This window comes from Lepisosteus oculatus, chromosome 11 (genome assembly GCF_040954835.1).
Source record: "Lepisosteus oculatus isolate fLepOcu1 chromosome 11, fLepOcu1.hap2, whole genome shotgun sequence".
Classification (NCBI taxonomy): Eukaryota; Metazoa; Chordata; class Actinopteri; order Semionotiformes; family Lepisosteidae; genus Lepisosteus; species Lepisosteus oculatus.
In genome coordinates this window covers 9791089-9803925 of record NC_090706.1, presented here as the reverse complement: position 1 = coordinate 9803925, position 12837 = coordinate 9791089, and the positions used below count along the sequence as shown (strand labels likewise).

Genomic DNA, 12837 nt, shown 5'->3' with positions numbered 1-12837 from the left:
AGGCATCAACATTTAAAGATATATAACCGTACTTATTGAGGATTTAATCAATCGGGTTTCATTTACTTTGTGCTTACTTCATTGTATTTTGTATTTTTCTTCTTCTGACTTGTACTACATTTCCACCACAACAGTCTCATTGTCAGAATTTGTGCCACCTCCAATGTGAACACCAAAAAAATGTGTTTCGTCACTTGTGCTGCTGCGCTGTAGGTGTGAATGCCCCATTAAGCAGAACATGCATGCGTCTACTTCCTTGCAGCTTATTCCTTTTCTTGAATTTATAGATATTTCTGTAGCAGTACATTTGCACTTATCACAAATGTATGAAATGGATATTCTAAGCAGTTCGCCGCACTCTGGGTCTTTGGTAAGGTTTTTCATTGATTTAAGTAAAACCTGTCATTGTCCTCTCCAGTATTTCTGTTTCACGGTTCACAGTTTTAGCAAACACAATAGGTTTGAATCTCTATGGAGGGTGTGTTAAATATTTTTTTTTAACGCTAGCTGGTCTTGCATGTGAATGCTTATGGGCCTATGAGGTTTCCTTATTTTCTACAGCTGTGAACTACAGCAATTGCTTTCTTGAAACTCTCCACAACCACATTATTAACAAAATGGAGATATCTGTAAATACGCCTAGCATCAATACCCTTGCTTGAGCAGTGGACTGCCCATGCTGTCTCATCACAGGCAGCAGCAAGTACAGTATAGATGTGTTTGCTTCTTTCCCCACAGTCAGAGTGAGAGACGTCCTGGTATTACAGAGTGTTTTTCCCTCACGCAGACGGATGTGCCAGATGGCAGCCTCACGAACGAAGTAGGCTTGGCCGGGCCAAGTGGTGATTTCGAGATCGAGGACGGCAACACCAGCAATGAGATTGTGAAGAGCAAAACCAAGGAGCCGGAGGACAAAGTGGAACCCGACTTCACTGGGAACACCATTGACACTGGTAGCTCTGCTGCCCAGCTCCCACAGAAGAACATACTGGAGAGGAAGGAGGTTCTCATAGGTGAGAAAAGCCTGCAGGATCAATGTTGGACCAACGCTGAAGTCCCAACAGCGCCCCCTCCTGCGTGTCCTGCGTGCCTTCAGCTTGAATCACAAATGTGACATCCTTTCATCCTGGAACCTCCTGGCATTTCTTCCTTTTCTTTTTTAATTTCTTCTTTCTCATTTTTTGTTGCAGTGAAATTTCTATTTTTCTTTCTTAATATTATTATTATTTTTTTAGGAAAAGTGGGTCAGACTTCAGAAGGAGATGGATGCTGTCTTCTAGAAATCTGCTTCTTGTTACTTGTTAATCTTCATTACTTCTGTTTCTCACATTTTCACTGTTTTCAAAATCAATATTAGTTATTTTCCCCTATTTTTCCCTTCCCACAAGATATATATATCAAAAAGAAATATACACAGGTAAGTCTGGTTTTTATTGATGTACATATAGTCATATAGGACAGAAAATGGGACATATTTCTGTCTCCTGAATACTGATTATTTTCTTTCTCCAGGAAGAGATTTTATATCATCTGCTTAGCACATACGGATTCATTCCTGGCTGTCAGACAATCTGACAGGTCTGTTCTGAATTGTTTCAACTATGAGCACAGCAGCTGAAATTATTCATTTGCAGGAATCATGGAAATTAAGTTGTAATGTTTCTCTTGAAACAGCTCGTTCGAAATAGGACTGGAGCTCTTTTTGCTTATATGGATGATTCTTCATTTTCATTTCCCATTTTTCATATGTTCACATTCAATTTGGAATTGGCAGTTATTGCACCCAATATGTCTCTACAACCCCTGCACGTGGGTGAAAATAGGATTTCTTGTTCTCCAATGAGCCCAGTGTGAAGTTTTTAGATATTTGACATATTGCAAGTCCTACTGTGCCTTGCAGGGTGTGTAGCCCTAATCAGTAGAATGATGCAACTCTCACTGACAGCACTACAAATGTCTGAGCTCCTGACATTGAGTGAGTAAATGCACTAATCGTTATATCCTATTACAAGGAAGTGTGCATGTCATTAGTGATCTTTGTGTACAAGACACCATTAATGAGATAAATCTGAAGAATATTGTTCCTGAGTTTGCTGTGCAGAACAGTATTACCAGGATTCTGCATTCCTTCTGGCAGTATTCAACATGTATGAGAATTAATTATTCTGTATACAAAAAATGTGCTGGTTTTATCACAGGTTACAGGATTCATCTTGTTTACACAGCATTGAACCGGAACAGTTACCCAGCCTGAAGTAGTGAGTTTTGTGATGTTCCTTCTTTCTCTAGACAATAGCAGGCAGTCTTTCAGTGCCCCCCCCGGCCTCTCCCACTCACTCTCCTCAGCCTCCGAGGGCTCAGCTAGAAGCCCCCCTAGCCATCACTGACAGCCATGTCCTTGTCTCTCTCCCCCAGCTGTGATGATGGGAGGCTTGCTGGCAGTGGTCTTCGCAGATTTCCTGGTGATAGGTAAAACAAGCAGATATAGCTAGACCTAGGTAGATGAACCCAGTTGGGGTTAGAACCCAAGTGTCTTCCCTGCTTTGTGTGTTTTCCTTGGACCTTTCCGTGACATGCAGTATAAAACCAACAAGTAGGACTTCCCTCTAAATCGACCACATCGAACTGTCATAAACCAACCCAGGCTGTACTGTACATCTCATCAGGCCGGTGCTGAAACAGAGCAGATGGGATAGTGGAGGTGTCAGAGCAGAGTTTAGTACAGTAACTGTCCCCACCAGGCATTGTTTCATACTGTTTTCCTGAATGGACTCAGTGGCAGAATTTCATCATTTTATGAATGAATTCTATGATGGGGCAACTGGATCATAAAAACTGACTTGTTAGGTTATTTTATACAGGATCTTGTAAAAATGTTTTTTTTGTGTTCTTGATGATGTTCTGTTGGTTCAGTTTGGATTCTCAGTTGTTGTGTTAACATCATAATGAAAAGAATTGACACGGTACTGCACACTGCAACTCTGAACTACCCCACGATTAAGTGAACAGAATAAGTCCCGTATGCATGAAAAACTCTTGATTAATTATTAGTGGATTAGTTGCTAGTATTTAACAAGACTATGTATAATAGAGCTTCTTTCAGTTTACAAACAGGGGTACGTCTTGCTTTGCAGACACGAAAACACAGAAAGAAAGCAGGCGGACACAGATGCTACAGTATGTCTTCAACAAACCAGCAGGCAAACAAACATCATCACCTTACACCACAGATAAAGAATTATGTTAATTCTTTATCAAGAAAAGCAGCATTTCTGTGGCAGTACTGATGACATGCTCATATTTGGCACATCTTATGTCCTTGCTGTTCATAATGGTGAAGCAAAATGAATGCAAAGCCTTTATATGGGCATTTGCTTTAGAATAATTGTTTCTACACCGGCTAATCTTCCTTAAAGATCAGTCAGACCTGAAAAATAAGAATTACTTGTTTCTCAGGTTCATCTTCAAATACTACAGTTGGACCAGTCTGAAGTCTGATATGTGGGGAGGTCTTGCTTACTTCAGGGCTCATCCAGGGTGGTAGTTAAGAGTGTGCATAAGAGATGAGTGATTCCTTGAAGGCTGTCCTTAGCACTTTCATAAATCCAGATTATTCCTTACCACAAATATTAATGTACAAGGCTTGGAAACTGGCATAACAAGCAGAATGCCATGTGGCATTACAATTCTGAAGAGCTGTGTTCCTATGTGGGTGACTTAAGACACATTCTCAGAATCATGTGGCGCCCTCCTGGTTGAAGCAGTGGTCATCTGAACAGATGCTCCAGTCTTCAGCACTGCGATTGTGGTGTGAGATCAACATCCTTACCGTTTGGAAAGCACGAACGTGGCCAGTTACATTTACTGAGCAACCATATTTTCTCTGTCTCGTGGTCACCATGGCAGGCAAAAAGATTTTACCACAATGAAATGACAGCCTACACTGCTTCCTTCTAGTGGGAAAAAAACCAGAAAATAAAAAGCACCGAATTGACTGTTTTTGTCATAAGAAAGTTTGGGTTTCTTGTCATTTGCTCTCCGACCACATACCTCCCTTTGAACTGTAATGAACGCTCTTGAAGTGATCTCAGGATCCCAGTTAAAAGTATTCAATGCCATTTGGGTTTCGGATGATTTCTGGAAATCAATACAATTTTAAATGCAGCACTTAGGTTTTGTAGAATATCCTACATGGCTATTTCATGCTGAACTAATATTTTTGTAGCAGATTTCTTGCTCAGTATGTGGCAAAAGACCCAGAGATAAAATGATTAAAACAATTGGCTAAACTGGGAGAAATGGAGGACTGAAATTAAAGTTAAATAGATTTGATGTGATCTGTCGTTTTTTTAACTAAAAACAAGGCAAAACAATTAGCAGGCTGAAGATAGAAGCTAAGAGCTATTCATTTTGTTTGGTGATTTTTCCACCAAAACAGGGTTTTACGGGGATGCGTTTAAATTGCAGGAAATTTTTGTTCACCTGATGCATCATGGAACTTGGTTTCTGTTCTGCTTTCATGCTTTATGTACCGTACATTTCAGTGGTTACAGTCTGTGGTGTGTTAGGATCTGTCTTTGGGCAAAGCAAATCACATTACTGTCCCCTTCTCACCCCACACTTCTCATTTTTTTGCAATTCGGTCCTCGCCCCTTGCTCTCCCCTCAGCCTCTGTTCTGCTCTCTCTTTTATGCTTAGCTGAGCTCTGCTGGATGTCCTTTGCAAACACACAAACCACAGTCAAGCTATTTACAGAAACTGGCATTGACAAACATACCAAAGGCTTCAGGCTAAGGCACTTTCCTGAGGTAAAAAAGGCGGAACTCTGAGTTCTGTGTACATCACTTCCAGATAAAACCCCACAGTAAAACAGTCTATTATTGAGCCACTTCATGTGAGAAATTCAATTAGTCAGTCCTTAAATTGTTAGTATTTGCATTCTTGGGTTTTTTTTACTATATTTTTACATTATTGATTGTCAAGGTCGTACTGTGTAGGATTGCTTTATTCCCTTCTCTCACATCATTTAGGGCAGCTTTTATCTAATTCAGAGTTATATATCATGTCAGTGATAAAGTTATAAAAAGGGAAAAGTAACACAGGTAGGTTTATTCTATGCTGAAAAGAGAAGAAAGAAAACAACTTTTCGGCTGTGCAGGCTCCACGGCCGAAACGTTGTTTTCTTTCTTCTCTTTTCAGCATGGAATAAACCTATTACTTGTTCCTTTGAAGCCTCTGCATGCTGACGCAGCTCCCCACCTAAGTTATAAACAGTACCACTGGTCTGTAGATCTTTGCAGGGGAACACAAATCCTAGTCGCCAGGTGTCACATTTCAACATTTCATATAGATTTTCTTCCAATTTTAACAGCATAAGGTCAAGGAGGTGACCAGTTTAACTGATAATTAGTTGACTTTGCTATTTAAAGAAAACAATCCCTAAAAGACTGAGCCTTCAAGATGACCGATGTTGTGGGTATTTTTTGCTGCCTGTGTTCTGTTTGTGATGTAATTTACCAGCATTGGCTTTGAGTGACGGGACTTGGTAATTACCTACAATTCTGTCCTTTTTCTGTGACTCTTCTCCCCTCTCATTTTCTGCCACCCTGCCTGCTTCTCCTCTTGTCATTTCCTTTTCACTGCAAAACTGTCTTTTTGTGTTCTTGGGTTGGATTTTCCTGTAGTGGTTTGGCTGGGATGTCTCTACAGTATGTCTCACCTAAGGTCCTGTTCCGTTGAAAATTGCTAAATATCTCCCTTAGTTTTCTTGTACCCACCTCGCCTAAGTCCAAACACTATCTCTTTCACCTCCCTCCCTTTTGCTGTAAATATTGCTGTTTTTTTTCATTTTACTCTTTTTTTGCCTTCCCTCGAGGTTTTTCAGTGTGTTCCAGTAGCTGTGATCTCTGAACCTGTGTAGTTGCCGTGAGGCACGCAACTGTGTTTACAAACAGCCCGTTCCACAAAATACAGTGTTAAGCCTCACCAACTGCTCTTACGACCATGCAAAGCTATAATTTTGCTTCTTGTTTTTTGCATAGTGACATGTTTACAAAGTGTCGGCTGCAGGTTCTTTCAAGATGCCGGCCTCCTTTGAGAGCAGCAGGGCTGCATCCCAGTGCCTGCTTCCTGCCAGCACTGGAAAAGCACCTACTAGAGGTGCTTTCATCACGTTACGGTTTGGATTCGGGGAGTCCTCTGGCGTCTGCGTGCGACGCCTGGCAGATAGCAGCCTGAAGGACACGCCCCAGCTGAATCAAGCAACGACTAAAATTGAATTACACACTGAAAAGTGGAAAGAAGAAACCCAATGTGTCAGAAGAAGCCTGAACAAGGCTCCTTCTTTCTCCTTTTCAGCGTGGAATTAACTGCACGCTGACACAGCTCCCTGCTGTACCTGCTGAATAAATGCAATGTGACTATTTGGGAACGGTTCTGGACTTAATACATTTAAAAACTTGTCAGGCTGCAGTCAGTCAAAGAAAAACCACAGGCACTTTACTTAATGCAGGGGTGCGTGATACTGTATTAATCAGCAACTGCTTCAGTGCATTCCCTCTCCTCTAATGCCTCTCCCTCTCTGTCCTGACTCCTTTAGCTGTGATCGTGGGTGGAGTGGTGGGGGCTCTCTTCGCCGCCTTCCTGGTCATGTTGCTGGTGTACCGGATGAAGAAGAAGGACGAGGGCAGCTACACTCTGGAGGAGCCCAAGCAGGCCACAGTCACCTACCAGAAACCAGACAAGCAAGAGGAGTTCTATGCATAACCAGTGGCCAACCTGAGAGTGCCTATCGCTCCACGGACTCTGAACGCAAAGAGAACTCTCTTTTAAACTTAAGAAAAAAACAAGAGAAAACACAAAAAAAGGAAAAAAAAGCTCAACTTTTTTTTAAATTTTTCATTATTTTATAACGTTCAAGCTCTTTTAACCTTTTCCGGCACAATTGTTTCAACCTTTGGTCCCAGCACTGAAAAAAAAGATGAAGGTTGAGGCGACTGCAGTTGAGCTGGTGGAGGGGATCGCTGTTGGGCTATCAGGAACCAGAGGCTATGTTTTGGAGCTGTAATTGAATCAGAATTAGGAACAATTTGAACTAATATCAGTCGTAAAAATCATTAGGCACCACGTACAAGAGGGCCCTGTGATTTGCAGCACAATCCTTTTAATGAAATGATCTTATAGTGACTGTTGTGTTACCAGGGAAAAGCCGTCTTTTGTGAATATCTGTCTGTTTGACACAACTCAAGATATTTTTCCCCAGCAGAAAGCATTAGGGCTCATAACTAAAGTACAGCTAAATATAGGGCAGGTATGTTGTCTAAACTGATTTACAGCAAAGTGGATGAAATTTTAATTACTTTTTAGTTATCTTAAAAACATTTCTGCGCACTATAATTCACCTATCTGCTGCGCTCCTGGAAGGCAGAGAATGAGACTGTCTACCTTCATCTCGTATTGCCTGTTAACAATCAAAGCAAACTGGAATAAAAAAAGAATGACAACAATTCAAATTCCGATGTAGTGCCTTTCACAACTTGGTGTTATGTTGCTCAGATCAGCTTGCATAGCTAACTGTTCAGTCCTTATTAATACATGTACAGTGGTTTGAAAGACATGTATCCAAATGAGCTATCTCTTGCTTTCTCAACAATTCTACTATGATTAGTTGAGCCTAGAATTTTTTGGGGGATATTTTTCTTAATAAGCTAAATTTACAAAGCTCTAGGATCCTGATTTACAAATCTATAGGCACCTAATTTATAAAGCTATAGGAACCTAATTAAAAAAACCTCATCAGGAGCCTAATTTGAGAAGGTATAGGAACTATTTAAGCTTTTACTGCAAGTTCGTTTCTTTATTGTATATAAGGAATAGTGCATATTTAAGAGTGATTATTGTATTCCATTTATCTGTAGGCTTTTAATGTGCCATAGAGAGAGGTTTAATCAAACCTCTCGACTATATTGAGAATGTTTTCTTGGTATACTCTGCTTAATATAAGGACTTTTGGGGATTGTTTGGGAGGGATGTTTCTCTGGGGAAGGGGATATACCATAGCAGATGTTTTGTTAATTTGTTTTCCTTTGCATAAACTTCATGCATATGCATGCTGTATATGCATTGTGTGCAATTTCAATTACTATATTTAAAGCTTGAAGCTTAGTCTTAAGATACCTGCATCCCCTACCAAATACCCCTACATGTCTAAGTAACCTATGATAGCCATTTTGCATAATTATATTGGTACAGGGCTGCCTTCAGGCTTATAATATAAAACTGTAGGTTTCTCCTTTCCCACTGAAATGCACACAAATAATTTCCATCTGACTCCAGAATTCAGTCAGTTGTAGGTGAAAGAAGCACATACTTCCATGGACACAGATATGCTCTGAGTAGGCAGTTTAGTATAAACCTTTAGGATGCTTTTTAAACTACAATTTACAAGTAAGAAAGCTGTGAGTCTCTGTGGTGTTTGTAATTCACAATTAGTCTGAAGACTGTAAAGCAGACAGGAGCTTAGGACACTTAAATGAATCACTTGGCTGTAAACCCATTTGGATCCATTTTTTATGCTGTATAAAACAAAATCATACTGTTGCATAAAGCTTTATTGATGTAAATAGCTTATTTTTTAATGATTTCATTGATACTTGTAATACAGTCCTTTGTTTTTAGATGCATTATATTCATTCGTTGCACCAGCACATGAGTTAATAAATGCAGAATCCATTCTCACAGTGTCCACATTCTAAAATGAGTCTGGACAGGTAGTAGAAGCTGAGAACAATCAATTAAATTCCAACTTTTATTTAATAGAATGTGATTGTGATTCAGTCATAAAACACCTAACAACAGATTTATAAAACCCCTTGTGACCTAATAATGAAACTGTGGAATCTGACAGGTTAGCTTTAGGTTTAAAAGCAGAAACAGATGGAGACTGTTTTCTTCAGTTCTGGGAGGGAGAGTCGTATGTATATTACCTGATCACTTTTCAAGATGTGACTCTCTAAGGGCTTTATAAAGTCTTGCTACATAAAGGCTAAAACTGTTACAATATGACATTGGTGTCAGACCATCTCCTTGGTAAAAGAGAAAAATATTTCATCATTAACTCTAGATTGTTGATTGTGATTGTGTAAAACTAAATACCAGATTTAACCTATATAAGCACAAGCTATTACTTGGAGGTTCTGCAAGAAACAACCCTGTAGTGTTTTTCTTCTTTTTTAAAATCCCTGAAATACACCAAAGCAGGCCTCCGTTTAGTTTAAGAAGTTGCTTTAATATTTTATAAAACTCACTGACATCTTAGAGGGCTAGACATCATTTCATAACTTGCTTGTACAGTAGATACACTATTCCAGAGATTCATGTGATAACCTGATCATTTTGTAAGCTTGATTCTTGTTCTTCTGCTACGTCCTAGCTAAAGGCCTTTTTAGTGTTCAGTGTTCTTTGTTGTGGCGCTGACGCAAAGCTTTTGGTGCAGAATATTTCACCAAAACTGTCACTGTATAGTTTCTGTCTGAAAAATGCAGCTTTTTGCATCTCTTACAAAACTATATGAATCTGTCCAACATGATACTGGGAAGATCTTACAGTTATGTGTCAATCCTGAAATGTCATAATACATTTTTTATTAGTTAGAGCAGTAGTTCTCAACCTGCAGGATCCTTTCATCTTGTGTTTTTTATACCAAATTAGCTATTAATTGGAGACTAATTAATTCCTGTAATTGGACTTGATTAGACCTTGTCAGCCTGTTGCTGCACTCAGTCTTAGTAACTTCAAAAATATTCTGTAGTTCTGAAGTAATTCAAGAAAAGGAACCTCAGCTTGCTATTTCTCTATTTTTCTAAAAAGCTTTCCACAGGTGACCATTTAAAGGTGGCTAGATGCAGTTAGGAATTTACTTGCATTCCACACTCCTGATTGGAGCCAGGCATGAAGCTCAATAATCATTAATTGATAGTCATTGATAACCCCTTAAATGTTCAAATGAACTGAAGTGAAGTTACAGTATCAATCTGTTGAGATACTTAATTTCTGTGTGTCTTCAGTGCTAAAGTAAATGCTATCAGCTGATCCCCTGGAATAGGATAGAAAGTGTTGTTCCTACTTGTATCTACTCATCATAAACTGACCACCTATTAAGAGCTGTTAAGAATGCAATAAGGGGGTCAACTTTTAGTAAAAAAATGAGGCGTGACTCAAAGTTCATTATGGTAAAGTTGTGGGAGCAATCAACTTAAGTTGGGGATTTTATAAACCAAGGACTGAATGCAGAAATAGGTAAGCATTAACTAGCACCAGTAGATCAACTGCTTAGTTGGAATGTTAGAAGGTAGTTGGAAGGTCCTAGTCACAGGTGGAGAGACCTTTGGGTGTTCTTTATAGTGTACATATTGATCAACTGCCTGAAAAAGATGTGCCTAGAACATGGGTTTTATCTTTAAGAAACAGAAATTCTGACTGTGAATTGAAATATTTTTGAAGGGGCAAAGATGTAATCATAGTAATGATTTGGGAAATGCGAGAAAATAGCTGCCGGCTTCTGAATCGGTTTGCGAACTGCATGTTTCTCCCTCTCTCTAGAACAACAGTGCTGGGACTGAGGTGGAGCGTGGAGGAAAAAGTTGGGAGTCTTGTACCAGAATGAAGTAGCTGTGTTGTCCAAGGTGTCTTGTAATGTATTGATGGACAATGGGAACCAATGGGGTTTCCAAAGGTGGAGTTGTCAAATCTTTAACAGCTGTATATACCTGTATTTGTGTGCGTGTGGGAGACCTTGAGAGGAGCACACAACTGAGTGAGTGTGCTTATTCCTGTTCCTTTTCACATATCTACACATGCTCTTGCAGAAGATAGCCTGCAGATGACGATGCTACCTGCTGGGTAAGACGCAGCCGGCGGTTAGGGAAAAGCAGAAAAGATTTTGAAAATCTGTGTTTCTTAAAAATGTCGAGGGCCATGCTGTGCTGACTTTGAAGGCCCATTACATGCGCAAGTGGATTACACCTCAATGGGAACCAGATGAGTAGGACTGTACATCTCGGACCACGTCGACTCGGACTCTGGATCCAGCTCAGGGCTCTTCTGGACACTGGGATTGAATATGTTGATCAAGCACGTGGAGGTTTTCCATGTCCATAGTTTAAGAGCAGTAGTGTTCAGTCAGTCACTAAGAACCAGAGTCCTACTGATGCTCTTGCACACAAGCAACATGAATAAAAGCTGTTTCTTTCCCTGCTTTTGCCTTTGGTGTTTTCCCACTCCAAGCCAGTGCTTTCTGTTCATTTCTGGGCTTCACATGTTTTTGCCTTTTGATTCCAAAGCATCGACACCCTGGTGGATTTTAATCATGTGTATATCATCTCTTGACCTGTAAGATGGTTATTGCAAAATCTATTTTCCATATCTGTCGGAAAAGACAGAATACGTACTGAGTAGGTTAAGTTCAGCTAACAGATGCTGTGAAATGGCGTATTTTGTAATTCAACCAAGAACTAGCTAGAAGCTGAGCTACAGTGGAAGATGTGTACAAGGACTGTTGCCTTTAGCAATAGTGACGTGAAGCTTATCAATTGGTTCAATTTTCCCTGTGTAAGACATTATATTCCCCTAATATCACTGTAGAGCGGATTGCTGGCATGCGTGGAAAGGAAAACTTTCTAATCACCAGCTTTCTTAAAAATATATGACATTTTTAAGTGTCAGAAAAGCATTTAATCAGTATGGAACAGCTCTCTTTTCTCGTCTTGACCTCTGCGATGTTCAGCTAAAGGCAAATAGTAGCAGTACTCATTATCAGTCTGAAATGCATAACATAGTGACTCCTATTTGTTTAATATACAAAGTGTGACTAATGTGTGAGATACTGGAGGTGTAGAGAAACAGAGGGGCTAACTGGAGCTGGGAGCTGGGCATTATCCAGTGATGTCAAAACTGGTTTCACTAAGGCCAAACACCTTCTCTTCTTTTCTTATTTTCTCTTTCCTCGTAAATGTGTCACTGCCAAATTGTCCGTAATAAAAGGTCTGATTGGGCTTCACTGATTCCACTGCTGTTTTCATTGGCTTAAGGTTCACTGGCTCGCTCCTTCTTGTACAGTGTAGATCATGAATGTCTGCTTGAGTTGCAAAACTGGACACAAAAGCATCTCCCAAGACATCAGATGGGTTATCTGTAAAGCCACTTGTACATTTTTCCTAACAATCCTGACACCAGACTCTTCAAAAGTAATTAATTATCACATCTATCTTAATTAACAAGCTTTAATAGGATCATTTTAACAGTGTTGCAGACAAGGCCGTATAAATATCAGAACAAACATCAAAATTAAGAATTTGAACTTGAAGGTATTGATATTGGTATTGAGAGATCTGTCTGCCTGGCATAACGTTTTCTTATGGGCAATATATGTCCATTCTTTCTTCAACAAAATAGCTTCCACACTGATCTGGTAAATTCAAAGCCTCAGGAAGCGAAGTAGATTCATACATTTAAAGTCTATCCAAACACTTCAACTGTAGCGATAATGTATGTAACACCTACTTTGCTTTACTCATTTATGTATAACTACAAGTGTTTTTTTCCTATTTTTGCCTGGAACTAAATGTGGGAATTTCCCCCCACTCTAATTAAAAAAAAACTTTTAATTATAGTTATTTACAACCTGGAAAAATGTGTTTTGTCAATAGTTCTTCTGTTCTGTTTTAGCATATTCAGCATCTATTAGTCTGTTTATGGAGAAACATCTCAGTGTTTTTGGCCATGTGACCATGTTTTTTGCAGGGTGATTGAGAAGACATTTGTGCCAGAATGAGTCCATGA

The 12837-nt window shown here is 39.6% G+C and overlaps 1 protein-coding gene across 2 annotated transcripts in view; it reads left to right on the top strand.

Moving 5' to 3' along the window:
- The window catches only part of sdc3 (syndecan 3), a 126867-nt gene extending 114807 nt beyond the window's left edge, over positions 1 to 12060 (top strand). The window contains exons 4-6 of one of the 2 annotated variants that reach the window (XM_069195561.1): positions 788 to 1013; positions 2416 to 2469; positions 6599 to 12060. In XM_069195561.1, the coding sequence (XP_069051662.1) occupies positions 788 to 1013; positions 2416 to 2469; positions 6599 to 6765 (447 nt within the window). In that variant the 3' untranslated portion in view covers positions 6766 to 12060. The remainder of the gene's footprint in view (positions 1 to 787; positions 1014 to 2415; positions 2470 to 6598) is intronic. The other variant, XM_006631444.3, reaches the window with a different exon arrangement.
- Positions 12061 to 12837: the final 777 nt, after the last annotated feature.